The sequence below is a fragment of the Dermochelys coriacea genome, chromosome 27, assembly GCF_009764565.3.
Source record: "Dermochelys coriacea isolate rDerCor1 chromosome 27, rDerCor1.pri.v4, whole genome shotgun sequence".
In the NCBI taxonomy this organism is placed as follows: Eukaryota; Metazoa; Chordata; order Testudines; family Dermochelyidae; genus Dermochelys; species Dermochelys coriacea.
In genome coordinates, this window is record NC_050094.1 from 15,494,220 (window position 1) to 15,521,890 (window position 27,671).

Below are 27,671 nucleotides of genomic sequence, written 5' to 3' on the forward strand. Positions count from 1 at the left end.
GTAAATAGGATGTGTGGTGTCAGTACCAAGAGCTGTGGGGAAAACACCCTCTCCTCTCCCATGCCTTGCATACGGCCCCTCTGCTAATTTGGCTTTGTCCATGTTGATATTCAGAACAGCAGCCAGGCCTAGGCTGTCACTCTGTGTGCTCTTTAGCTGAGTGGTTCTGACCCAGCCCTGATAAAGCTGGAGTCAAGGGGAGCTGTGGTGCTCAGCACCTCTGAAAATCAGACCACTTATTTGGGTGCCCAATATGGATTTAGGCCCTACATTTTAGGAACCTAAGTTTGAGAAAATTGCCCATAGGTTCCATTTCTGGCTGTTCTGCTGTCTCGCTATGTAACCTTCACTTCTCTGTGCTTGTCTGCCTGTCTCACCGACTGTGAGAGTGAATAGGGTGGTGTCTAGGGTGACCAGATATCCCGATTTTATAGGGACAGTCCCAATTTTTGAGTCTTTTTCTTATATAGGCTCCTATAAACCCCCCACCCCCTGTCCTGGTTTTTCACATTTGCTGTCTGGTCACCCTAGTTGTGTCGGTAAATTGTGGTAGGGATGAAAAGCCCTGTAGAAATGCCTGATACAATCTAATGTGTCTACTGTTCATAAGCAGAACATGCATCACTCAGATTCCTTCTGGCTAGAACATTTATCCTCTCATTGCGTTTCTACAATCACAAGTCTGAGAACAATATGCAAAGGGGTGAACTTGCAGATCTAAATGATGGTTTTCCCCTTCATCATCTGGGACACATGCACTCCCACTGGGACATCCCCATCCATTACCATATAAATTAAAATTACCAGGGGGAGCAGGATTGCTGCTTCCATAAAGCTTTACTCAAGAAAAACTCTTGCAGCAAAATCTCCCATTGCCATTTCCAAAAAGACAGCTGGCTGCAATCTGTGTCTTAATGAGGCTGAACTTTAAAGTGAAAACTCTCTGCTTGAGTCCTTTAACCCGGTGTTCTCATTAATTCCACCTGTAATGAAGGCACAGTGGCTCATGGGCAGCAGAAATTGTATTTGTCTCGCACAATCCTGTCACCCTCCTGATTTCAATTGCAAAAGTAAATAAAAAATGATTTACCACGGATACATGCGAGTCTATTACTGAAAACAAAATGATTCTGTGGAAGTTTCCTTTAATGAATCAGAGATGACTGAGAGACTCTGTCCGGCACTCTCCACCTGGGGTATTTTTCATTGCTGATGGCATGATTCTGCAGGTTCCATTGTTTACCCTTTAGTTACTGATGGTTAAGTGTCATGTGAGGGCTAAGGATTATTTTGATTGTTCTCCATAACAACACCAGTTACAATAACAAATTTCTTCCCTACAAGCTGGACAATTGTCATGTCATGTTCACCACAACCTAACCTCTGTGGAGTGACTGCATTTGTGGGGAAAGATTATGTGTCTCCCTGTTCCTTATAGGAATCCCGTTTCCCTACACTTGAACTCCACCAGCTTGGAAATCAGTTACCTTTGTTACCCTCTACCATGAGATTAGACGTGCACATAGTGGAGTGTATTATGTGTCCTCTAGAGGCAGCTACAATTATATTTCTTAGCACAGGAAATGCCAACAGGACTACAGCACCCACAGTCCATGCAAGAAGTTAGGTGAGTCTGTGGTTTGAAGAGTGAAAATTAGAGCACAGGGGACTGTTAGTTACATATCTCTAATGTTCTGTCTTTTTTTATTAACCATGAACTCCACATGTCTACATTATGGCACATCAACCTTCCTCACAGGGCTGACTGGATGAGATTAGCCAGCCACACCGTGATCAGTCTCTGGCCTCCTTAATGAGCTTGAAAGGATCCTACAGAGCGACCTAAGTGTCTCATGCTTAGAAGCTAAGCATGCTGCTTTTGCAGTGCTCTCCAGGCCCTTCCAAGGGAGGACGGGGGGGGAAGGTGGGGGCCAACAAAACTCCTGGCCTGAGGGGAGGGGCACACAGGAGGCAACACAACCCCCTAGTAGGGTAGAATAGGGGAACTAGTTATGGGGTGAAGAGGGGCAGAGGGAAGAATCAAGAACACAAAGAACCCCTGGCATGGGGGGGAATGGGGGATGGTGGTGTAGGGTATGGGGATATGGGGGACACACAGGGCTCCTGGCATATCACAGAGGGGGGAATGGAGGAACACAGAGACCCTGGCAAGGGGAGGTAATATGGTGGGGGTTGCAAAGAGCCCCTGAAATAGAGGGGGCTGGGACATAGATGTGTATGGAGCTTGTGGAGCAGAATGAATGGAGCCCCTGATATGTGCCATGTGCTCAGCCTGTGCGTGACCCTCTAGTATCATTAATAACATCTTCCATCGCAAAGGACTTTACAGACCAGTGCATGAGGACCCACTTCCCATGGCACAGAACTGCAGCTACCTCTGGGGCGAAACTCTTCGGGCAGCGTGATCTGAATAGCACCCACTCCTATCGTTACCTATAAATCCATTCGCAGGCCAGAGGGGCGGCCCGACCTTTCCAACAGAAACCCCGGGGCGGTGGCCAATGGCCACCCACGGAAGAACGAGCTGGATGGGGGAGGGGCAGGGCCGGCCGGGCAAGTGGGGGGGGTGGGGGTGGGGGTGGGGCTGGGCCCTGGGGGGAGGGGGAGGGGGAGGGGCAGGGCCGGCCGGGCAGGTGGGAGGGGTGGGGGTGGGGCTGGGCCCTGGGGGGAGGGGGAGGGGCAGGGCCGGCCGGGCAGGTGGGAGGGGTGGGGGTGGGCCCTGGGGGGCGGGGCACTGCACAGGGGAATAGCCCGGGGGGGGGGGGCCGCGGGTCCATTCCACCTACCGGGCTTTTCCAGCCGTAACTCGAAGCCCCGCCCCCGCATGCCCCGCCCCGATGCGCATAAACCCCGCCCACACGCCAAGCCCCGCCCTCTGCTCCAAGCCCCGCCCTGTTTCCCGGAAGCGCCGCCGCTTAGCCCCGCCCCCTGGGGGCCCCGGCGGCGGCGCTTCCGGGAAGATGGCGGCGGCGCGGCCCCGCTAGCGGCGGCGCCGGGCCCATGGAGGCGGAGGCGGAGGCGGAGGCGCTGGGCCCCGGCGAGCGCTGGGCCCCGGTCGGGGCGGTGGCGGAGGCGGGGGCCGAGGCCGGGGCCCCGGGCGGGTCGGGGCTGGGCTCGCCGGGGGGCTCGCCCCGCTCGCTGCCGCGGCTCCGCGCCGAGCGCCGCCGCCTGCACGGGGCCCTGCTGGCGCTGGTCTCGCACTTCGCCCAGGTGCAGTTCCGGCTCCGCCAGGTGGCGCGGGCCGGGCCCGCCGAGCAGCAGCGGCTGCTGCGCGACCTCGAGGACTTCGCCTTCCGCGGCTGCCCGGCCGCGCTGGGGGACGGGCTCGGGGAGGCCCCGGTGAGTGCGGCCGGCGGGCTGGGGCTGGGGCCGGGGCCGGGGCCGGGGCCGGGGCCGGGGCCGCCCCGCCTTGCCCTGCCCTGCCCTGCCCTGCCCTGGGGCGGGAGCAGCGACTGCCTCTCGGGGGGTGGATTTGCCACGGGGCACGGCGCTTCTCCCCGCTCCAGGCCGCGCCCCAGAAGGCGCGATGCCGGTGGCCCGTCTCCGCGGACAGCGAGCCAGGGGAGAATTCAGTAAAATTCAGCACCACTGTTTTCTGTCACGCTTCCTCGGGCTTCCGGCTGTCACTCTCCGCAAATGCATCCGATGAAGTGAGCTGTAGCTCACGAAAGCTTATGCTCTAATAAATTTGTTAGTCTCTAAGGTGCCACAAGTACTCCTTTTCTTTTTGCGAATACAGACTAACACGGCTGCTACTCTGAAATCTCCGCTTTATGGAGCGGGTTGCTCTCGTGAGTCGTGTTTGCGAGCTACACGATTGTCACACCCTAGAGAAGTGGAAGGGCACAGCTTGCAGAACCTGATTTTCTGAACTGCAATTTACAGGGAACGGATTCAAGGTCAAAGGAACCAAAATCCACAACTGACTTTGTAAAATGGTTTACTCCAACCTGTGTGCATGGGGCTAGACTGTTCATGCCTGTGCTCTGGACTAATCCGTCCTTGGGCTAAAGCACTGTTTCGCTTAGGTGCAACCATAGTTAGACTTAGCTGCACAGAGTTTTCTTAAACGTGGTTGTTTCACAGTGTGGACAGCCGCTTAATATGAAAGTTCACTTTTGAACTTCAGCCATGAAATGCCCAGTTAAAATGAGAAGGTACAGTGTGTCCAGCAATAGCCATGTGAAGGAAGCTGAAGCGATACTGCACTTCATCTTTGTAGGATATATGATTCTGCCTGGCCTGCTAGCATTTCCCAGGAGCAGTACAAGACAGTCAGGATACAGCATCCATGTGAATTTCTCCAGTGTGATTCATTGGCTTAGATCACTGATAATATTTGGTATAACCTGCCTGTTAGCCTCTTGCATTACAGTTCCTTTTCCACTAGCATCAGAACAGGGGAAGTTGACCTTCCTCATTTGACCTTACATCTGTACAGATAAATTATATTTACAGTTCCACACCCCTCTCCACCTTTTCCTCAAGCACAATGAACAAGGAGTGTTAAAGCAAATTATGCATGGGGCTGGATCAGGGTGCTGGGCTTAGTCAGGGCCCCTGCTACCAGCTAATGGGGAAGCCCTGTGCAAGAGGCCAGCTCACACCGGAGAAGAGGATGAGAGGGACAGGGAGATTAATTGGGAATGTTGCTGCCTCTTTGCACATGGGAAATCTGGATGATTCCCATTTGCTTTTTTTAATGTTACTAAAAGCTGCTTAGCAGCTATTACATCACCAAAAACAGCAGGGCAGGGACTTAGAGCTACTCTCAGAAGCAAAGAAGCTTCATCTGTACCCCCCCAACAATTAATCAGTTTTAAATAAGATACTGTTACAAGGCTTTCAGTCCCACTCCAAAAAGAAAAGGAGTACTTGTGACACCTTAGAGACTAACAAATTTATTTGAGCATAAGCTTTCATGAGCTACAGCTCACTTCATCGGATGCATTTGGTGGAAAATAGTCTTCTACACCAAACCTTATTCCAGTGGCAATTTCCTGCCCATCTGCAGTTTTAAAATGCTCCAGTTTAATCTTGCTTGTTTGCTGCCCTGTGCTGGAAGTGGTAAGGATAGTGAGCAGAATGAACTCTGGCTCTTAGCTGAACTCTTTCTCTCTCTCTCTCTCTCTCTCATTCTGTCTGTAGGCATTAGTACTGCTTGCAAAGTCTAGATTGAAGTCTGGGCAATTCAGACACTTGCTTGGGACATTTATTACCCTTGATTTTCATGCAGGAGTAGAGATAGGGTTTGTGATCTTGATACTAATTGGCTTTGTATGTAATTCAGAAGGATCCCAAATGTCTGAGATAACAAGGTTTTATTTAAATCAATAAAATTTCAGCTACTTTATTTGGGGAAAAACAACAACAAACCCAAATCTAATTTAGAATGTAATTGAATATTTCTGCTTTTTATTCCCATGCTTAATATCTGTAGGCTTTGGTAAGTGCCACTTTCAATATAAATCTACCTTTTGGTTGAGAAATAATAGGTTGCATTTGTTTCACTTATGTACAATTTTAGTGCATTATCCAGAAAACCTATTCCTGAAATACCCTTCAGGTTATACCAAAGTAAAGTGCCATGCAGTTTGTGATGGTAATATGTTATAGGAAAGATCTGGGGGCTGAAACTGGGGTAGCCTTCTGTGGTTGGCAAAGCACATACACATCTAATGCAACTGCATCCAAAAGCAATGTCCAGATCTTGAGCTGTAGCTCACGAAAGCTTATGCTCTAATAAATTTGTTAGTCTCTAAGGTGCCACAAGTACTCCTTTTCTTTTTGCAGATCTCTTGTGTGTTTTTGGAGCCCAGCACTTACCATGAGAGCGCTATAGGAGGATTTTGTACAAAGTTAATGTATACTAGTGCACAGAGCCATGACTCTTCTCTGTTATGTAGGGCGTGTCAGGTTGCTGCTTCACTCTGAGATCTGTAAGAACTCCAGAAGTTGCTATGAGACGTGATCATCATCTGACAGCTTACAACAAAATTCTCTACTTGCTGAGGTTTCTGACTAGTGAGACTAGAGTAGGGGGTGCAAGAGGCCTGCAGAAACACTTCTTTTGTATAAAGGTGACTGGGCTGGAATTTCTTCTCACTGAAAGCCTGCAGCCTCTTGTCAGTGCAGGTGTACAGAACTCGCTAGTGGCATGGGCTGTAAGGTTAACTGCCAAACACCCCTGATGTAACAATCCTATCTCCAGGGCCTTGGCTATGAGTGGAGTGTTCAGTTTCTTTTCCAATAAACTCATTTCAGGGGGAGCGGGAGAATCAGGAGCGAATTGAGACCCGGAAGGAGAAGCAGCGAGAGCTAATCATGCAGCTCAAGACACAGCTAGATGACTTGGAGACCTTCGCTTACCAAGAGGGCAGCTATGATTCACTGCCCCAATCCATGGTCATGGAAAGACAGCGGGTAAGGCCTCTGGATCCTCTGCCCGTGCCCTTTCTTAACACCAGCTAGTGCCTCTCTCAGAACACTAGCATGTGGCCAGTGCTGATTCAGGCAGCTGTAATACAACATCATAAGTCTGGATCCATGAATATAATCCATAGGGACTACTACAATTTACTGTTAGTGGATAGAATAAAGTCCAGACTGGCTTTGCCCCAAAATAACTAGTGGGTAAGTGAAAGCAGCATTCTGGCTCCGCAGGTGGGAGGGCCACATGAGATCATGACACTCGTTATATTTTATGTTCTGCAGGTGATTATAGAGGAGTTAATAAAGAAGCTGGATATGAACTTGAATGAGGATATTGCATCGCTGTCCCCAGAGGAGCTGCGGCAGCAGGTGGATGTGGCTGTTGCCCAGATTGTCAATCCTGCAAGGGTGAAGGAGCAGCTGGTGGAACAGCTGAAGACACAAATACGGGACCTGGAAATGTTCATCAGCTTCATTCAGGGTCAGTGCTGGGTTTTGCTTATACAATCAGGAGAGCTGCTCATTGGTGCAGCAGGAGCATCTTGGGTATAGCATGGCTTGAATCAGGGAGAGGAAGGATGCAGACCTCAATGGGGCAGAATCTGGCACAAAGTAGCACAGACCTCTCTATGGTGAGGGATAGTGTGTGGAGAACCTGGGGCACTGATAGGTGTGATGCTGAGAGGCAGGATGGTCACCCATGTGTAGAGGAATATAAGGCAATACTGACCTACAGTCTGCGATATGTTGCTGAAATCTTACAGCTGATGTAGGGATGCAAAATAACAAACTGTTGTCATTGTGGATTCCTCATTCTAGATGAGGTTGGAAGTCCTGGTCAGGTGGAGGATGGACATTGTGCATGTTCAGGCAGAAAGCCTGGAAGTGGCCCCTACAAACCAAATGCCAGGCTGCCTCCTGGGAATAACAGAGGTGGGCAATTTACATGTGTTTGGCTCTTGCTGCTTCTCCTTTTGTTAGCCAGCTGGCTTCCAACCTGCAGGAACTGGTGTCCCATCACTTCCTAAATTCAGTGTTACTTTTCCCCTGCTAGTGGTGATTTCCTTACCCTTTCATTGATCCAGACAATAAGCCAGAAACCTCATGTTTGAACTCTTACCTTTCCCTGTTGGCCAGTGTGATTGTACAGTGAATGTGCACCAACACGTCATTGAGGGATAGGATCGCTCTTTAACTTGGAGCTCACAAAAATGAGGGGCTTCTGATAATTACCTAGCAGCAGACGTAATGCAAACAAGGTACTGTGCAGTCTCTCCTGACATGCTGTAGCTTTACCAAAGCAGCTCAGTCTTAGCCTGCACCACTCAAGCTGTTCTAGTCCTGAACTCTTCATCAGCAGAAATCACTGGCTGGTGTATCTATTGTTCGTTATAGATTACAATGAGACCACCCACTTAAGAGCTCGATTTGGTCCCAGGTTCTGGAATGAGCAGGTCAGGTTATTCCCTGAGACAACTAGTTCTTGCACATGAGCAACTTCCTTCCACAAAAACTTCTGGCACCCGGTCATTATCCTTCTGATACTGGGATATCCACAAATCTGTGTCTGAAACACCCTCTCCCCTCAGTAGAGATCTTAAAATTCTGCTTTGGTCACTTGTGCCTGCTAAAAGAGCATCCATAGTAGGATTAATTCTCTGTCATGTGATTTAAGGTGTACAATGCAGTTTGAGAATGGGACACATGAATATCTGATGCCCCATTTTCCAGTTTGAATGAGTGCTGAGAAGCCGCCACTCTCTCTTGAGCAAAGCAGCATGAATCACTCAGCCAGCAGCACCAGAGCGAAAGCATCCCCTAGTGGAGTGGATGATGAGCTCCCCGTATATAGGAATAAGCATAGATAAATCTGATTCTCTAATGGCAGCATTTCTCCTTTTCCCTAATCAAACAGTGAACCCAGAAGATGCCAGAAAGATGCGAGAAACAGGCCTGCACCTTATGCGTCGCATGCTCGCTGTGCTGCAGATATTTGCTGTCAGTCAGTTTGGCTGTGCTACAGGTCAGATCCCCCGCACCCTCTGGCAGAAGGACCAGGCCAATAAGGACTATTCTCCCTTAATTAAGAAACTGGAATTGTCTGTAGACCAAGTGAGGCAGCTGGCACTGAAGCACCAGCACCAGGAACATGTGCTCAGCTATTCCAGCATGCAGGATGTCTCCTTAGGAGCAAGAGATGAGTTGACGCTGGCTGTGCGGAAGGAACTGACCATTGCTATACGAGACCTGATGGCTCATGGGCTCTATGCCTCTTCTCAAGGGATGAGCTTGGTGTTGGCACCCATTGCGTGCCTGATTCCTGCATTTACCTCGTCGCCACAGACCATGCACCCCTGGGAACTCTTTGTGAAGTATTACAACACCAAGAACGGCCGTGCCTTCGTGGAGTCCCCAGCGCGCAAGCTCTCCCAGTCTTTTTCCCTTCCTGTGACGGGCGGCATCACTGTGACCCCCAAGCAGAGCCTTTTGACGGCTGTTCACACTGTCCTCACAGAGCATGATCCATTCAAGCGCAGTGCGGACTCTGAACTGAAAGCCCTGGTGTGCATGGCATTAAATGAACAGCGTCTGGTTTCCTGGGTGAATCTGATCTGCAAATCCGGGGCTCTGATACAGTCTCACTATCAGCCCTGGAGCTACATGGCCAACACAGGCTTTGAGAGTGCACTCAACCTTCTCAGCCGCCTGAGCAATTTAAAGTTCAACCTTCCTGTTGACCTGGCTGTCCGGCAGCTGAAAAACATCAAAGATGCTTTTTGATGTGTCCTTTCCGGATCAGCCCTCTTTCCCCTGTAGGAATTTATTAACTTACTTGCTTAGAGGAGGAGCCTTGTTTATGACCAAACTTGTCCCCTTTGAAGCTGGTTGTGTCTCCTAGGAGAGCAGTTTAGTGTCTTGACACTGGAAACCTCCCTTACCAGATTGCCTGTGAGGAAATGCTGCAGATCTTTGGGTTGTGTGGCATCTCACCCAGGCCTGTGCTAATGCAGCTCTTAACAGCAGAGCTGCTGCCCCCCATCTGTTGGTGCCTTGCCTCTGTCACATGCCTTAGGAGTGAACCACTGTCTGAAATGCAATAAAAAGGGTCTGATTTTCCAGCCAGTGCATCGGGGCAGCTCCCGTGGAGTTCAGGGGAAGCGGTTCCTGTGCTGTGGCTGTATGGTCAGCCCCAGAATTTCTGGTCTAAAAGAGGGTCACTTGTGGCATTTTGCTGTTTCTCACAGAGCTGTGTGAGGCTTTTTGACAGATGCATCTTTCTTCCGCTGCCTAGGCTTGATGCAGCGTGCCCAGAGGTGGAGTTGGACATCCCCTCCCCCACATTTATGTAGATTTTGCCTGGGGACAGTTTCTGCTCTGAGCTATAGTTGCCCTATTGGTTTGTATCTTGCAGGATGAGTGGCTGCAGAAGTCCAGACGTTGAGATTCTTTGGACTATGTGGTGACAGGTGACTCGATTGAGCATTCAGGTGCATTGTGTAAGAATCTCAGCTCCCTCTTGGAGCTTTGGTCAAAGCCCTGAATATCATCAGGCCAGGGTTTCATTGCAGATGCATTGGTTTAACAACGGTAAACAAATATTCCGTTTTCCAGGTACTGTGTTTAACTTGAGTTAATTATTAGCCCCTGTGCTGCAAGAACAGTTGCTCATATGGCTCCTTATAGAAAATAAATTGTAGTAGTTACAGATGTCTGATATTCCCAGTGTAATTCCTGAAAGCACTTCTGTGGTCAGTATCTCTTGGCCAAAACTTTCTACATCGAATGTATTTGGTTATTGTGTAACTGAGCATTTTCTGCTGGTCTGAAGGCAAAGCTTCGTGCATTGGTTACAGGTAGGTCTGCAGTCAAATCAGTCAGCGCTGTGGAAGTAGTAATCTGCAAGAGAAAATCACTTCTGGGAACAAAAGAGAACTGAGGGTTTGACTGGAATAGAGCTGAGGAGAGTGGTCTCCTTTGTACATGCATCAGTGATCTCCTGAGCAGCAGGTAATGGATTTATATGGGAAACAGTAATGCCTCAGTCTGGCCTCCTGTTCCCTTCAGCTTCCTGGCAAAACAGCAACATCTGAGTCTCAGGCCCATGGGGGATGGGTTGGGAGTGACCACTCCAATTGTACATTTAGTAGCTAGAAATAGGGCTGTCAAGGTAGTTTCTTTGTTCCCGATTTGCCCACTGTTCATAATAGCTCTCTCTTTGAAGCTTGAAAAGGAATGTTTTCTTACTACCAGTTCCTCTCAGTTGCACGCACAGTTTAGTGCAGTAGGGCTGCTGGCTTCTACTTATTTCTGTCTAAAAAGCATTGAAACCATTATTTGGGAAAACATCTAGAAATACATAGACTGACACCACAGATTTTGGACATTGAGCATTGGGGCCTAAAGCTGCCACTAACTTCAGAGAGACCAGAATCTCCCCCGCCCCCCTTCCCAAAATTATTTGCGTGTTTGGAGCAGAGTGAAATTTATAGTACACTATAAGGAGGGTGTTAGTTTCTTTGAAGAATTAGTGGTTAGTAACACATTCCTTCACATGTTTTTAATGCAGAAATAGTTTACTGAAATATAATGAAAACCAGCAGCAGTGACTCTTACATATGTGGAAACTGTTTCCATGTTGTACCCTTCAGTTATGAAACTGTTTATGTATTTTCAGAGGCTTGTCTAAGGGTGAAAAATTCTAAGCTCATTTATCCAGATAAACTTGTCTTCCTGGACAGTAAATTATAGAATTACTCATGACCAACCACATTAAGATTAGCTGGAGAGGCAAGATTTAATTCAAGAATAATTTCCATGGAACATTCCTCATTCTGGTTTGGCTATTTTTTGTCTGAAATCTGCATGTGTTTGTTAAATCTGTGGCAGTTACAAATAAGTTGGCAGTGGAAGTGTCTGATTGCTGGAAAGGCTTTTCTGGGGCCATAAATGGTTCCATAAAGCTTCTTGTCTTCAGGTTTTTCTAATTCTTAACTCCCTTTTGTGTTTACAGTGCTATGCTGGAGAAGTTTGTATTGTACACTAGTTCAGAAATCTGCTTTATTTCTGATGCTGATTTTGTTCTGATTTTAAGTCTGTGCATATGTGCAATAGGATGAATGTATTTGTGTGGTGGAGAGTACAGTATCTATTGCTGATAATAAAAGTCATGGTGGTTTGTGTATGTTGTATTACATACTTGTACATTAATAGATACACTGTTAATGCACCCTCTCATTCCTTCTAGACTTTGAAACTTTGGTTCCTACCTACAGCTATTACCTTTATAGCTTGTATGCTGCACCATTATTTAGGAACAGAACATAGGTTAGATCATTAGTAACTAAAAACTGGGGTCAGCAAGGATGCAACTGGGCACCACCAGGGGCAGCTGATGTCTTAATAGGAAAGAAAATAAAACTTCTGGAAGGTCAAGTGCACCCCTTCCAGGCGTGCTCTGTGGTGTGGTGAGGAAGAGGCTACCTTGGCCTTGAGGGCGGGATTGGAAAGAATTGTCCATTTTAAAGTTTGCAGGCCTGTCTGGAGTAATACCTTAGCTGACAAATGGAAAAAAACTTGGCGTGGGGAAGATACTACTTTCCCGTCTGTGGGTGAGAGGGCTGGGAGAGGCATGTGGGTCTGGCAGGGTCACTGGTTCCGTGCCCGATAGTGGGGGGGGGCGGTTTACATGATTGCAGGGGGGAGATAAACACCCTCAAAAAGAAGATTTTAAGTGCAAGGCGCAGCCCGTGGCCCAGGGGCTGGGGGCAGCTGTAACAGCGGGCTCCCCTTTAAACGCACTGAAATGTGCACGGGGGGAGGAGGGTTGCGGGGCTGGGGCCCCCCCGCGCCGTGCTCGGCGCTGTATCAGCTGCCCCGCCCCTGGAGGCCGGACGAGCGCCGGGCTCCCGCTGCCTCAGGCCAGGCCAGGCCAAGGGCTACAGGGGGCCGCGGACGCCGCGCGGCTCCGCCCGCTTCCGGCCCTTTCGCCCGCTCGTGCGAGCGGAAGCGGAAGTCAGGTGACCGGAAGCGCGGGGTGAAAGGTCGGCGCGGCGGAGGCGCTTTCCTTTTCCGGTTTGGGCGCCATCGGAGCCGGCACCCTCGGTGAGCCCTGGGCCGCGGCCCGGCATCGGCCGCCATCCGCGGGGCGGCGGGGCCCGGCTGGGGGCGCGCGGGGCGGGGCGGGCCGCGGCGGTGCCGGGGCCTCTGCCCGGGCGGGGCTGGAGCGGGGGATGTTCCTGCGGGGAGCGGGCTCGGGGCCCCGCGGGGCAGGTTCCCGGGCCCGTGGGCGGGCGGGGCGCCGGGGGGGCGGGGCAGCGCGGGGCCCCGATCCTGGCGGCTCCTGGGCGGCTGCCTGGCGTCTAAAGTCTGTTCTCCCCTGGCAGAGATGGGGAAGTTCATGAAGCCCGGGAAGGTGGTGCTCGTCCTGGCCGGGCGCTACTCGGGGCGCAAAGCTGTCATCGTGAAGGTAAATCTCCCGCTGGAACAGGCCTTCGCCGGGGCCCAAAGCTCCGAGCACCAGGGAGGTGCCTTCGGCAGTGGTGGCCTAACGCCCTTTTCTGGCGTCTCTGGGCGCTGTTGAAAAGCAGAGGGCTGGCCAGGGCTTTGCCGGGGCATGTAAGGGAAGGCACCACCTACAGATCTGGGGCTTCATGAATTATTTGCTCCCCATGCCTTTGGCATGTAAACATGCGGCATATTTAAAGAGCCATAGGCTCTCCCCAGTGTCCATAGTTGTCTGTGCCGTCGTATTCTAGCGAGAGGCCTGTTCTGGACATGGTTGGGGATTTATGGGTTCTAATCTTAGTTGTCACTTAATCCCTTTGTGGTTTTATGTGGTTTAAATCAACTTCTGTAGGCCTTAGTTGCTCTGTGTGTGTGTGTGTTCAGTGAGGTTTGTGAGGGTGGGTTAACGTTCGCTGAGTGGGTCACAGAGAGGCCAGTGCACCGACATTCATGGTGCACCAGGATGTGAAGGATTGTCTAATGGTCAGGTACTAATCTAGGATTGCATAATGACAGGTTTCAGAGTAGCCGCCGTGTTAGTCTGTATTTGCAAAAAGAAAAGGAGTACTTGTGGCACCTTAGAGACTAACAAATTTATTAGAGCATAAGCTTTCGTGAGCTACAGCTCACTTCATCGGATGCATCACGAAAGCTGATGCTCTAATAAATTTGTTAGTCTCTAAGGTTTCAGAGTAGCAGCCGTGTTAGTCTGTATTCGCAAAAAGAAAAGGAGTACTTGTGGCACCTTAGAGACTAACAAATTTATTAGAGCATAAGCTTTCGTGAGCTACAGCTCACTTCATCGGATGCATCCGATGAAGTGAGCTGTAGCTCACGAAAGCTTATGCTCTAATAAATTTGTTAGTCTCTAAGGTGCCACAAGTACTCCTTTTCTTTTAGTCTCTAAGATGCCCCAAGTCCTCCTTTTCTTAATCTAGGATTGGGAGTCCCAGGGCCGATTTGCTGCTGTGTCGCAAACTTGCTTTTGGACCCTGGAAAAGTCACTTAATCCCTCTGGGTATGTCTGGCTGCAGCTGTGTCCATACTGTTACCTTCAGCACATTCACCTGAGCAGAGAGAGCATGGATCTGTCTACCTGTGCTGGGAATCCAGCCTCCCAGGAGCTGTGCAGGGTTAACCTCTGTGCCTCAGTTTCTCACCTGAAAATGGGTATAATAGCACTGCCACCTCACAGGGGGATTGTGAGAATAAATACATTAAAGATTGTGGGGCGCTCAGATTTTATAGTGACAAAGGCTGGATAAGCATGTAAGGTAATTAGACATTTGCTTTCTCTGTATTACCTAGGAGCATCTGGAAACCTGTCATCCATATGCTGCTTGTCGGGCTGAGAACGGAGATGCCTAGAAATGTTAACTCCTAGAGCTAGATAGTTTGAGGTTATTGCATATATCCTGTTGTTATTCATGGGGGTTGCACACCTGCAGAAGAGAAGCCTCTAAAAATTCCATGGAATACAGTGTGAGCATTCTGGGGACTTCCCTTAGTGCCGCTTTTTGTGGCATGCAGGCTTTAGATCTGTTCACATAGCTGAGGATTTTTTTGGGGGGTTCTCTGCACCCTGCCATTTGGCTCTCTCTCCAAAGCCTTAAACTCATTAAGCTATAGCAGTTTTTCTGTTCAAAAAGTAGAAGAATCTATGGTGACCTCCCAGAATCCAGGTGTCTGTGCGTTGCTAATAGGTCTCCTGTGTGTTTCAGAACATTGACGATGGTACCTCGGACCGACCATATAGCCACGCCCTGGTGGCTGGTATTGATAGATACCCACGGAAGGTAACTGCTGCAATGGGCAAAAAGAAGATAGCGAAGAGGTCCAAGATCAAATCTTTTGTGAAGGTTTATAACTACAACCATCTAATGCCCACCAGGTGAGCAGGCTCGGGGCTCACTGAAGTGCTGCTAATAGAACTAGTAAATTACTTTTCATTTCCTTCAACATGGCAAAAGCAGCTTTTCTCTTTGGTAAAGCCGAGAAATCTGCTTCTCTGAGATTTCCTCAGTTATGTCCTTGTGCAGCTCAGTGAATAGATTTGCAGGTGGCTGACTTGGGTGGCCAGTGATAATTTCTTGGAGGATTCAAAAGTTGGGGTGAGACATTCATGATCTTCCCTATTCATTTATCATCACGATTCAGGCTGATACTCTCACTGTGGGAGAGGTCGGTGGACAAATTCTGTTGTCCACAAATGCATCTCTAGTGGCATTGGCTATTATTTAGCCCTTTCCTTTTTTTTCTTTGCCTGGAGACACAGCCTTCCTCCTGTAAACTCTGAAGAGGATTTATAATAACGATACCGATCTCCTTGGTAAGGGACTTTGAGATCTACTTATGGACAGTGCAATAGAAAGAGCTGGGTATTTGGGGACTGTAGCAGAACCAGCATTTCATGATACTGTCACTGGCCTTCCCTTCCCCAGTTCTGATAGTGTTGTGTGCTTCTGAGTGCACAGTGAGAGCAAAGCAAGGCTGCTTGGCACCTCTCACACCATCTACTGGCTCAGAGTGCTTGAGGACTCTTAGGTCATTAGGGGTGCTGGCCTAATTCTGTCTCTTAGGTATGTTTTAACTGCCATCATTCTGTGGGCTGGCAGGAGAGGTGCACTGTCTAGCCAAGCTCAGGCTAGCTATCTCGCATCCTGGCATGTGGGTGTAGCACATCTTTGGGATGTTTCAAAGCCTGCTGTTCCCTCTCTCTCAGGTATTCTGTTGATATTCCTCTGGACAAAACCGTTGTTAATAAAGATGTGTTCAGGGACCCGGCACTAAAACGCAAGGCAAGGCGTGAAGCCAAGGTTAAATTTGAGGAAAGGTGAGTTGGAAACTTGTTTCTCCCTCCCCCAGCTGCTTGTTACATTTTCACTTCTTTATTGAACTGTAGGAATCTGTTTATACTTTAGTTTCTGAGTCATTGAAACCTGCAACCCAGTGCCCCGGTTTGTTCTCGTTCTCAAGTGAAGTGAAGTGTGTCCATCCTGACAGCTGTTGGCTGGGAGACCCCAAGGAACACCGGGTTCATATAGCACTGACGTCCTAGCATGCTCCTGAATGGGGCTGTGCTGGCCCTGCAGTGACAGTAACTGAGGGTCTAGCTGCTTGAGGATGTTAAGATCCTTTGCATAACTGTAAATTAACACCAGGCCTCATTCTAAGTTAATATTTACATACATCCCTCCTTCACCTAAAATTCTACCTTTCCAGCTGGATACGTATAGTTTTTCACTTCCTGTCCTTCAGTGTGCACTCTTCACCCCCAAGGAGGTTGTATTCTAGTGGTGGGGGCCAGATTCTTTCAAAGCAATGTGTTACGTTAACCAGATTTAATACTGCACTTGCACAAGCACCTGTGAACTCACTGCAGGGAGCACTTGCCCAGTGGTGGGGGAGAAAGGGGAGGAGTAGGAGCAGATAAGACCTTAAAGGAGCTGTTTCCTAATTTTGTTGATGTGGCCTCCTGACATCCTGTTCCTTAGTTACCTGTCAGATGCATGTCATTGGATTCCCTTTCCTATGTACATGACTCCAGTGTGCCCCGGCTGCACTGACATCTTAGCAATCAGTGCTTCAGGCTGATTGATTTGCCTTCTCAGTGGCTTCTTTCAGAGCCTCCCCTTCAAAGGAAGGAATTGTGACTAGCATCCTCCTCAACAAGAAGCAATCATCCTTTCTTGGGACTTGCCTGCAGAGGGTGTAGTGGCTTCTATAGCCATCCTCACTGCCTTGGCTCCTTTGTTAGCAGCAGGATTACGCTGCTGTATCTGTTCTGGCTGACCTCTGGTTTGGGGCTGTGCAGATGTCTTGCTAACTTTGGGGTTGTGAAAAACCTAGTGGGAATTGTCAGTCCTGCAACTGCCAAGAGTTGCTGCCTTTGTCCCCTGTCGTCTTGCTGACTATACAGGGTTAAAGAGGAAATTGTAGGCCTCATTTAACTTGGTTTGGGGCACACATCTCCATGTTGTACTTAACCAAACAACCAGAGATGCTAGTTCTGTCCAGGCAGATGCTGTTTTACACTCTGGGGTTATTCCCCTCCAGGTGAGGCACTGGCACAGGATTTGGTGTAGGGAGTGGCATTTTTGCTTTGCTTTCCTCCTTCCAAAGGCCTGTCACGCCTATTAGCAGGCTCATCCCAGCTTTCTATAATGCTTCTGATGTGGCCAAAGGGGTCACTGCATAGCAGTGAGGTGGCTCCCTCTTCAGGAGGAGCTGAACTCACTGCTCTCCAGCCAAGATGACGGACTGGGCTCTCTGCTATGGGACCTGTGTGGCCAGGCTGCAGTGCCCACAGGAACAGATTCTCACCAGTGGGTTTAACCCAAGCAAATGAGGGTGAAGTGTCCCATGTGAGTTTCCTCTGCAAAGGATTGGGGGAGGGAGGTGGTGGCTGCTCCAGAGCCCCACTCAGGCTGCGCAGATGTGAGCTTCAGTGGGCCTGAAGCTTGGGCCAAAGCTCGTTCGGGACACTGATGCCAAGCGTTTCCTAACATGTGGATTGTGCCTCTCTTTCAGATACAAGACTGGCAAGAATAAGTGGTTCTTCCAGAAGCTGCGATTCTAAACTTGTAACATGGCTGCATCAATAAATGTTTATTAAAAAACATTTTGTTGCCCTGTAAAATGTTCCCTGGTGCAAAGCATCTGGCTTTGCAATTTAAACATCACTTGCTCTGTGCTTCGATTAGATGACTTGCAGGGGTAATTACAGTCTAAGCCAGCCAGGAAGGGATTCATGGAGCGTTAAATGGAATTAAATACTAACCAAAATGGCTTTGGAGAACTGCCCTAAGAGTTCTCTCTGTATCTGATGCCTTCCCCACACAATGTTGAGAGCAGATGACAAAGCTGCTCTGCCTTTCCAGCAGTGGAGGCTGGGTAGTCTAAAATGTGCTGAATGTGAATTTAAGGTCACTTATGGGGAGGGAAACGATTCGGGATCCTGCTATTCCAGCTGGCTTTGGTTCTTTGCCTAAGAAATGGGAGTGATACGTTTGGGCGGTAGGGGGGTGTCATTTTTTTCCCTCTGCCTTTGCTAAGTATTGGTGTTTATCTGTGAGCTCAGCAGTGGGTAGAGGTAATTTAGAGGGTTTATTGTGCAAAAATTGTTCCATCGCTTCATCAAAAAGGTTTCATGAGCACCTGGCTGATGACTTATTAGAGGTGCCTTTGGGAAAGTGACCATCAGGAACTCAAAAGAGACAAATAAGCCTCTGGTCTCCCCCCACAGTGGCTCAGGGCCACTATACACTGTGTGAGGTGAGATGGGGGTGTTGGCCCTGGCCAGGACCCCACTGCTATGCAGGGGTGATCTTTTCAGAGAGAGAAATTCTCTTCACTGCCTGAACCACAAAGCTTTGCCTTGGCCTGGTTTCTTTAAATTACACCCCTCAAGGTGCAAGCGGGACCACCATGGCGCTCCTGGCTGGTCAGGAAGGGCCTGCGCACCGTTGCTGTTGGCTAAATGACACCATGCCCCAGAGTCTGCCTGGTGCAGTTACCCGCTTCCTGGCTGAAGGCAGCGTCTGGCCCCAAGCCCGAAATGAACTTACAGGGGCGGCCGCCGCTCCTGAGACTGGGGCCGCGGGGGGCGGGGGGCTCCCTGCCCTGGGAAGGGCGCCGGGCTGCGGCCGCCAGCGGGCCCGGGGTCCGCCTCTGGCCGACGCCGCGGGGCTGGGCAGCTCGCTGCGGGGCTGGACGGGGCGGGGCGGCCGGGAAACGAAAGTGAAAGAGGGGCCGGAGTCAGACGGAAGCGCCGCGGCAGGAGGCTGGAGCGGTGAGGGAGGCTGCAGATGCCGCGTGGGGGGTGCGCCCTGCTCTGAGCCCCCCGGGGTGCTGGGGGGGCCGGTTCCTGCCCTGGGCTGCTGGGGTCCCATTGCATGCCCTGGGTCCCCTAGGGTGTTAGCGGGTCTGCTCCTTGTCCTAGGCCCAGCCCCGGCTGTGAAGGGGTTGTACAGTGCACCCCTTTTTTACAGGGTCTCCCACTGTTCTCCCCACTCGTTGGGAGGCTCTGTGCCCCCTCCCTCATTGTTTCCAGTCCAGGGGCACTGTCTCCCCAAGTCCCTGTCTGGAGTGACTGGGGGAGCCCCTTTGTGCCTCAGCCATTGGCTCCGTTCCAGGGATTCCCTCCCACCCTGGGGTGTTGCAGTCCTAGGGACCAGGCACCAGCCCCACTGGAGCAGGGCCCATTCCCCCCCCCCCACCCCAGAACTGGTCCCTGCCTGAAATTTGGGAGCCAACCCTCACTTTAGACTGTGTCTCCTGTCGCTCCCTGAGGTTTCTGGGCACCTGAAGGGGGGGGCACAATCTTACTCAGACCGGAGTGACCTGCGGTGAACATGGGGTGAGCTCTCATCTGTCACCCCAAGCCGTCTCACCCCCTGAACCTGGAGAAATGCTCCATGTTGCAGTGATTGGCGAGTCAGGAAGGCCCAGGTCCAGGAGATCAGTGTAGGCTTGGGTCTCCCCTAGTGACAAGCCTGTATCACTAGAGCCAATGCTCAGCGTGATGCTGCTAGGGGCGGGGAGCTTGATTTTGGTGCCAGATTCTGACACTTTGGTGCTTTCTCTCCCCAGGTGTCAGTGACGTGATGACGGATTCAGAAGAGGTAACTGGGCGCCAGGCGAGTCAGTCCCTGCCCTGGGTTTTTGAAAGCCAAAGTGGAAATTAACCTGAGAATAACGTTTCCTGGGGGCACCAGGAGGTTGGTTGTTTGAGGCCTGGTCTTCACTAGGAAATTAGGGTAGTATAATTCCGTCACTAAGGGGTGTGAAAAATCCAGCCCCCTGAGTGACGCAGCTCACCCGATCTAACCCCTGGTGTAGACAGTGCATTCCCATCGACTGGCCGCCTATCCGAGGTGCGTTACCTCTCCCGTCCACGCGGGCAGCGTCTTCACTGAAGTGGTACAGCAGCCAGCTGCAGCACTTTGAGTGTAGATGACCCCTGAGCACGGGGAGCTGGAGACCAACCGGGGGAAAGGAACAGCCTGAGTCCAGCAGGAAAGTTCCTTCCCCACCCCCACCCCTCTGGCTCGACCCACATTGAATTCTGACCCCTGTGCTGGTGGAGCCAGAGAGCGCATGTGCAGATGGTGACTGGCATGACCCATGGCACAGGCTGCCCTGTGATGCCGCGTGTGGGCCCTAGGGTCACTTACCTCTCTTGGCTTTTAGGACTCCTTTGTCCATCTGCCTGAAGAGTTCAAACTGGGGAACAGCGCCCTCGTGATGACACCCAAACGCCTGCAGCAGGAGATTGAGAAATACAAGGTAGGTCCCTGGCCAGGCACTGTAGGTTGAGCAGCTGCTTTCCACGTGAGCCGATGGCAGGATGGGGCAGGGGCTCAAAATGTGCCTACCAGCTGCAGCTCCCTCTGCAGTGTGCTGTTAATAGAGGCCCAGCCCCAGACGATTCTGGGTTGATAGTGCCTGGGGAGGGCCTATGCCCCATTGCGCACCCGCACGGGACAGACTGACATTGTGTGGGGTGGAAGTGGCCATGGGGATGGTGCAGCCTCTGCAGAGCAGCCCACAGGAGCCTGACGTTCCCTTCGGTGCCTCTCCCAGGAACGCTGTCAGGCGCTGGAACAAGACCAGCTAGAGCTGGGGACTGCGAAGGAAGCTGCTGAGAACAAGACACGAGGATTCCAGAAAGAAGCCGAACTCCTCCGTGGGAAACTAGAGAGAGAGAAGTCTCTGAGCAGGGAGCTGGAGTCCTCCTACCAGGCTGGTTTCTAGGAATAGGCCCTTTGCACCCCATCCTCCCATGATGCATTTAGTCAGAGTCTAGTGAATATATCTCAAAACCACAGCACAGTCTGGCACAACTGGCCACCTCCGCTCAGCGAAGTCCTAGGGCTGGAGTAGCAGGGGCTGCATGTGGGTGTCAGGCTGTAGCAGATCTGGGTGAGGGGCGCGCAGGGCAGGAGTAGCAGGGGCTGCGGGTGGGTGTCAGGCTGTAGCAGATCTGGGTGAGGGGCGCGCAGGGCGGGAGTAGCAGGGGCTGCGGGTGGGTGTCAGGCTGTAGCAGATCTGGGTGAGGGGCACACGGTGGGAGTAGCAGGGGCTGTGGGTGGGTGTCAGGCTGTAGCAGATCTGGGTGAGGGGCACACGGTGGGAGTAGCAGGGGCTGCGGGTGGGTGTCAGGCTGTAGCAGATCTGGGTGAGGGGCACACGGTGGGAGTAGCAGGGGCTGTGGGTGGGTGTCAGGCTGTAGCAGAGCTGGGTGAGGGACGTGCAGGGCGGGAGTAGCAGGGGCTGCGGGTGGGTGTCAGGCTGTAGCAGATCTGGGTGAGGGGCGCGCAGGGCGGGAGTAGCAGGGGCTGCGGGTGGGTGTCAGGCTGTAGCAGATCTGGGTGAGGGGCGCGCATGTCGGGAGTAGCAGGGGCTGTGGGTGGGTGTCAGGCTGTAGCAGATCTGGGTGAGGGGCACGCAGGGTGGGAGTAGCAGGGGCTGCGGGTGGGTGTCAGGCTGTAGCAGAGCTGGGTGAGGGACGTGCAGGGCGGGAGAAGCAGGGGCTGCGGGTGGGTGTCAGGCTGTAGCAGATCTGGGTGAGGGACACGCAGGGTGGGAGTAGCAGGGGCTGCGGGTGGGTGTCAGGCTGTAGCAGATCTGGGTGAGGGGCACGCAGGGTGGGAGTAGCAGAGGCTGCATGTGGGTGTCAGGCTGTAGCAGATCTTGGTGAGGGGCGCGCAGGGCAGGAGTAGCAGGGGCTGCGGGTGGGTGTCAGGCTGTAGCAGATCTGGGTGAGGGGCACACGGTGGGAGTAGCAGGGGCTGTGGGTGGGTGTCAGGCTGTAGCAGATCTGGGTGAGAGACGCGCAGGGCGGGAGTAGCAGGGGCTGCGGGTGGGTGTCAGGCTGTAGCAGATCTGGGTGAGGGGCACACGGTGGGAGTAGCAGGGGCTGTGGGTGGGTGTCAGGCTGTAGCAGAGCTGGGTGAGGGACGTGCAGGGCGGGAGTAGCAGGGGCTGCGGGTGGGTGTCAGGCTGTAGCAGATCTGGGTGAGGGGCACACGGTGGGAGTAGCAGGGGCTGCATGTGGGTGTCAGGCTGTAGCAGATCTGGGTGAGGGGCGCGCAGGGCGGGAGTAGCAGGGGCTGCGGGTGGGTGTCAGGCTGTAGCAGATCTGGGTGAGGGGCGCGCAGGGCGGGAGTAGCAGGGGCTGTGGGTGGGTGTCAGGCTGTAGCAGATCTGGGTGAGGGGCGCGCAGGGTGGGAGTAGCAGGGGCTGCGGGTGGGTGTCAGGCTGTAGCAGAGCTGGGTGAGGGACGTGCAGGGCGGGAGAAGCAGGGGCTGCGGGTGGGTGTCAGGCTGTAGCAGATCTGGGTGAGGGGCACGCAGGGTGGGAGTAGCAGAGGCTGCGGGTGGGTGTCAGGCTGTAGCAGAGCTGGGTGAGGGACGTGCAGGGCGGGAGAAGCAGGGGCTGCGGGTGGGTGTCAGGCTGTAGCAGATCTGGGTGAGGGACACGCAGGGCGGGAGTAGCAGGGGCTGCGGGTGGGTGTCAGGCTGTAGCAGAGCTGGGTGAGGGACGCGCAGGGCGGGAGTAGCAGGGGCTGCGGGTGGGTGTCAGGCTGTAGCAGATCTGGGTGAGGGGCGCGCAGGGCGGGAGTAGCAGGGGCTGCGGGTGGGTGTCAGGCTGTAGCAGAGCTGGGTGAGGGACGTGCAGGGCGGGAGAAGCAGGGGCTGCGGGTGGGTGTCAGGCTGTAGCAGATCTGGGTGAGGGGCACGCAGGGTGGGAGTAGCAGAGGCTGCGGGTGGGTGTCAGGCTGTAGCAGAGCTGGGTGAGGGACGTGCAGGGCGGGAGAAGCAGGGGCTGCGGGTGGGTGTCAGGCTGTAGCAGATCTGGGTGAGGGGCACGCAGGGTGGGAGTAGCAGAGGCTGCGGGTGGGTGTCAGGCTGTAGCAGATCTGGGTGAGGGACACGCAGGGCGGGAGTAGCAGGGGCTGCGGGTGGGTGTCAGGCTGTAGCAGATCTGGGTGAGAGACGCGCAGGGTGGGAGTAGCAGGGGCTGCGGGTGGGTGTCAGGCTGTAGCAGATCTGGGTGAGGGGCGCGCAGGGCGGGAGTAGCAGGGGCTGCGGGTGGGTGTCAGGCTGTAGCAGATCTGGGTGAGGGGCACGCAGGGTGGGAGTAGCAGGGGCTGCGAGTGGGTGTCAGGCTGTAGCAGAGCTGGGTGAGGGACACGCAGGGCGGGAGTAGCAGGGGCTGCGGGTGGGTGTCAGGCTGTAGCAGATCTGGGTGAGGGATGTGCAGGGTGGGAATCATGGGTGGTCCACTGGCAGAGCTCCCCTGCCCCCCTCTCTGATTAGCTTTTACCTCCTTCCTGAAGGAGCTTTGTCTGGCAAAGGAAGAAAGGGACAAGTTGCTTCAGGAGAAGCAGGAGCTGGAAAAGGAGCTGGAGGAGAGGAGAGTGGCCTGGGAGAAGCAAGCTAAGGTGAGGAAGTTCTCAGCAGGGTCCCCACCGCCCCACACATCCGCTGGTGATTGTCGCTGAGGGGCCCATGGGCCTGGCGGGGGCCGATCAGTTCAGGGGCTGGTTGCAGTGAGTGCGCTCGACTCCCATTCTGGTCGGAGGGGAGGGTACAACAGCCTGCTAGTGGCTCTGCCGATCCGCCAAGTCAGAGTCTGGCTCTTGTGAGAAGTGATGAACACACGGGCTCAGGACTTTGCTTTTACATCTTGGCTGAGAAAATGCCTCCAGCAGCCCCCCGGCACTGGGGTCAGCACTGCTTGGGGGAGAGCACCCTTCTGGAATCCTCCGTGTGCTGTGGGTGGTTGTTCCCTTGGAGGGCTCCCACCCCGATACTGACCCTGCTTCGCTTGGGAGGTCTGATGGGGTCCCTGCCCGGGCTGCTCTGGCGGCAGCCTTCCAGGCTTTAGAAACCCGGCGCCTAGGAGGGATTCTGTGTGGGGAGCTGAGCTGCAGGATCTCAGGTGCGGGCTGGCGGGGATGGGCCCCAGCCGTTTCCTCCCACCCCTCCCTGGGCGCAGCACTCCTTCACGCTGCCCGGCGTGCTTTCCCCAGGCGCCGCCCTCCCTGCCGGACAGAAAGATGTTGTTTAAGGGACACGTGACGGAGGCCAAGGACGTGAACGCACTGGTGGTTGCCCCTCGGATCCAGCGTGCACTGCCTGGGGGCTCTGCCCTTCTCACCTTCGAGGAGCCGGAGGGTAGGTCTGTTGCTGCTGGCCAGCCTGCCTCTGGTCAGTGCCTAGTCTGGGGAGGCCCCCCCGTTCCACACACACTGGCTAAGACGTGCAGCCTGGTGCCCGCTTGGGGTCCCCCCTCAGAGGTGACTGGCCTGGGTGTGAGGCCCCAGCATTCCCCTCGCTGAGGGCCCTTCATGCTGCTGTGGCTTGGAGCCCTGCTGCCCTTTGCTTTGCCAGACTCTCTCTCCCACTGCTGCGCTGCAGAGCCTTCCTATGTGGAGGCTGTGCCCCACGGCCCAGCCCCTCCTGTGGGGGGATTCCCTGCCTGGCTTGGCCCTGGCCCATCCCAAAGCCGCCTGCCCTGATGCTCCCCAGGCCTGAGTGGTTTCTCCCTGTTTGCAGTTGCCCAGAGGATCCTAGAGATGAAGTGGCACGAGGTGAAGCTGGATGAGAGTGCAGGGTGTGAGGGCCGACTGCGAGTGCAGGCGGAGCCGGTGGAGCTGCTGCTACCCTCAGCCCTGGAGGTGAGGCCCAGCTGCCATGGAGTCTGCATGCCGCATCCCTTGCAGGGGCCTCTTGGCATCCTTGGCTCACCGTCAGTGCAAGGGGCTTTTGTCTCCCCCGAGGAACTTCGGCAGCCTCTCGCATGCTGGGGGGATGGGCTGTGACCAGCAGGGGTGGGCAGCCTCTCGCACGTTGGGGGGATGGGCTGTGCCCAGCAGGGGCGAGCAGCCTCTCGCACGTTGGGGGGATGGGCTGTGCCCAGCAGGGGCGAGCAGCCTCTCGCACGTTGAGGGGATGGGCTGTGCCCAGCAGGGGCGGGCAACCTCTCGCACGCTGGGGGGATGGGCTGTGCCCAGCAGGGGCGGGCAGCCTCTCGCACGCTGGGGGGATGGGCTGTGCCCAGCAGGGGTGGGCAGCCTCTCGCACGCTGGGGGGATGGGCTGTGCCCAGCAGGGGTGGGCAGCCTCTCACACATTGGGGGGATGGGCTGTGCCCAGCAGGGGCAGGGAGCCTCTCACACGCTGGGGGGATGGGCTGTACCCAGGAGCCTCTTGCACGCTGGGGGGATGGGCTGTGCCCAGCAGGGGTGGGCAGCCTCTCACACATTGGGGGGATGGGCTGTGCCCAGCAGGGGCCGGGAGCCTCTCACACGCTGGGGGGATGGGCTGTACCCAGGAGCCTCTTGCACGCTGGGGGGATGGGCTGTGCCCAGCAGGGGTGGGCAGCCTCTCACACATTGGGGGGATGGGCTGTGCCCAGCAGGGGTGGGCAGCCTCCCCACGTCCTACAGGGCTGTGTGCTCTGCTGTTGCCTGTTCTCAAGGTAACGGGGGCTGTGCTCAGTACCAGCACAAAGCTCCCCCCATTGGAGGCCTGGGGCATGAAGCTCCCTGGTGCCCGCCTCCTCCCATGTCCCAGGCAGCCACGGCCCCCCTTTCCCGGCTGGAGCCGTGACAGCCTGGTACCTGCCCTGCAGATTGAGATGAAGCTGAGTGACAGGTGCATCCTGCTGTCCAGCCTCCCCCGCCTGGATCTCTCTGAGGAGCAGCTGCTGGACAAGCTGGAGATCTTCTTCAGCAAGAAGAAGAATGGGGGCAGTGAGGTGGAGCAGCGGGAGCTCCTGAGTGATTCTGGGCATGTGGTGCTGACTTTTGTGCACAATGGAGGTATGTGGGGGAGATGCTGAGAGCTGGGGTGGTGGGCCCTGGAGCTGTCAATCCAGGGAGGAGACAGCTACCTGCAGCAGACAGAGCTTTCCTCTGCACATCAGCCAGAGGGAGCAGTGAGGAGGCTGGAATGGGGAGCAGGCTGGGGTGGCTCCAGGTTCCCAGAGGCTGCACTGGGATAAGTGCCCTTGGCACTGGATTCCTGGGGTGTCTTCGGGCAGATGCTGCAGGAGCCAGTGCTGGTGCCTGAGCAGCCACTTTCACACCCCCTGGCACTGGTGGAAAGGCTCAGCCTGTGGGTGGGAGCAGGAGGTCAGGGCTTCTCTCTTCCTCGGCAGTGGCGGAGCAGCTAACGAAGAAAGGACTCTTCCAAGTCCCCATTGGGAAGCAGACGTACGAGCTCAAAGTGACGCCCTACATAAGTGGACAGATCACAAATCTTCAGGTAGGGGTTGCAATCCCCAGTGCGTTCCCAGCGTGTGCTGGTGCCACCCCCGGCCAGATGTGAGCTCCAATGTGCACTGATCCTGATACCCCTCCCCTCCGCACCAGCCCCAGCGTACACTGACTGTGCCCACCCCCTCAGCGTGCACTGATCCTGACACCCCTCCCCACCACACCAGCCCCAGCATGCACTGATCCTGACACCCCTCCCCCCCACACCAGCCACAGCGTACACTGACCGTGCCCACTCCCCGCAGTGTGCACTGATTCTAACACCCCTCTCTGCACAAGTCCCAGCACATGCTGACACTGCCACTCCTGACTCTAGCACCACCCCCATCCTGGGCGTGAGCCCAGTGCCCATTTTCCGCCCTACATGCACTTTGCACAAGCCTGTGTGCCCCACCCCACCCTCGGCATGCTCGCTCTCCCTCGAGGCTGAAGGTACACGGCCAGCTGAAAGGGTTGATGGCCAAGAGCATGAGAAGGACAGAGGCAGACTGAGCTCTGTGGGGCAGGGGCTGTCTCTTGTTCTGCGTCTGCAAAGCGCAGAGCACAGTGGGGCCTGGCCCATGACTGGGCTCCTAGGCCCTGTGGAAATACAGATGATAACACTGGGGAGTGGCTGAGACAGAGTGAGGAGGAGCCCAGCTGGGAACCCCTGCTCTGCATTCCCAGCACTCCCTGCTGCTGGGTCAGACTAGCTGCTCTGCAGGGACCCCCCTGTCCCTAGGGACAGCAGGCGGCTGCTGCAGGAGGCTCTGTGCAAAGCTAAGCAAGGCGCTGGAGCTTGCCTGGCGAGCAGCAGGCAGGGTTTGTGCCTTTGTGCCCAGGACGTGTGTCACACCCTGCTCTGACTCCTGGGTGGGAGAGGGGGGTCTCTGTAGTGTTTAATTCCATCAGTTGAGATCCCCCACAGCCACGGACGCTCTTCTTCCCTGGCTGCTCTCCCCGTTGCTCAGCCAACACCTGGCTGTGCCAGCAGGAGACAGCGCGCTCTGCAGGGTCACTCCTCTGCTCTCTCCCCCTAGGTCCGTCCGTCCGTCTGTGCCAAGACCGTGCTCCTGTCGGGGATCTCGGACATTTTGGACGAGGAGTCCATGAGGGACGCCCTGGAGATTCACTTCCAGAAGCCCAGCCGAGGCGGAGGCGAGGTGGATGCCCTGGGATATGTGCCAGTGGGGAAACGGGCACTTGCTGTTTTTGAGGAGGACACGGACTGAAGCTCCTTCATGGACATTAACCCGAACACGAGACAGTCGGCGCCCAGGGACTGGGCCTGAGACAGCCACAGGCTCAGAGCCCATGCGTGCTCCATGTAGCACTGTATAGATTAATCGGACTCTGATTGGAATTAAAGTATTTAGGGAGCTGCTCTGGGTCCTTGCCCGTATTCTCAGGGATCTCTGGTGTTGTGGGGCTGGGCACGAGAGAAGGAT

General features: G+C 54.1%; 3 protein-coding genes across 10 annotated transcripts; all 3 read left to right on the forward strand.

The window, feature by feature from the left end:
* Nucleotides 1–3,006: 3,006 nt before the first annotated feature.
* Nucleotides 3,007–11,688, forward strand: RUNDC1 (RUN domain containing 1). 3 transcript variants are annotated; one of them, XM_043503416.1, is made up of 5 exons: nt 3,007–3,360; nt 6,286–6,444; nt 6,736–6,934; nt 7,273–7,386; nt 8,369–11,688. In XM_043503416.1, exons 1-5 carry the CDS (start codon nt 3,022–3,024, stop codon nt 9,232–9,234), a joined length of 1,677 nt encoding a protein of 558 aa, XP_043359351.1. In that variant the 5' UTR covers nt 3,007–3,021; the 3' UTR covers nt 9,235–11,688. The 3 variants fall into 3 exon arrangements, with proteins under 3 accessions (XP_043359351.1, XP_038241253.2, XP_043359352.1); XM_038385325.2 differs by having other exon boundaries at nt 3,007–3,231; XM_043503417.1 differs by lacking the exon at nt 7,273–7,386.
* A 760-nt stretch (nt 11,689–12,448) lies between these two features.
* On the forward strand, nt 12,449–17,578 carry RPL27 (ribosomal protein L27). The gene is made up of 5 exons (XM_038385326.2): nt 12,449–12,555; nt 12,837–12,919; nt 14,679–14,848; nt 15,680–15,790; nt 17,488–17,578. The coding sequence occupies exons 2-5, from the start codon at nt 12,839–12,841 to the stop codon at nt 17,534–17,536; spliced, it is 411 nt and encodes a 136-aa protein (XP_038241254.1). The 5' UTR covers nt 12,449–12,555; nt 12,837–12,838; the 3' UTR covers nt 17,537–17,578.
* Nucleotides 17,579–18,408: 830 nt separating this feature from the next.
* On the forward strand, nt 18,409–27,605 carry IFI35 (interferon induced protein 35). Of its 6 annotated transcripts, none has more exons than XM_038385319.2 (10): nt 18,409–18,778; nt 19,549–19,580; nt 20,149–20,244; nt 20,542–20,700; nt 23,300–23,404; nt 23,996–24,140; nt 24,522–24,643; nt 25,599–25,788; nt 26,127–26,233; nt 27,264–27,605. In XM_038385319.2, the coding sequence occupies exons 1-10, from the start codon at nt 18,445–18,447 to the stop codon at nt 27,453–27,455; spliced, it is 1,482 nt and encodes a 493-aa protein (XP_038241247.2). In that variant the 5' UTR covers nt 18,409–18,444; the 3' UTR covers nt 27,456–27,605. The 6 variants fall into 6 exon arrangements, with proteins under 6 accessions (XP_038241247.2, XP_038241248.2, XP_038241249.2 ...); XM_038385320.2 differs by having other exon boundaries at nt 18,409–18,748; nt 19,549–19,595; XM_038385321.2 differs by having other exon boundaries at nt 18,409–18,748.
* The last annotated feature ends 66 nt before the right edge of the window (nt 27,606–27,671 follow it).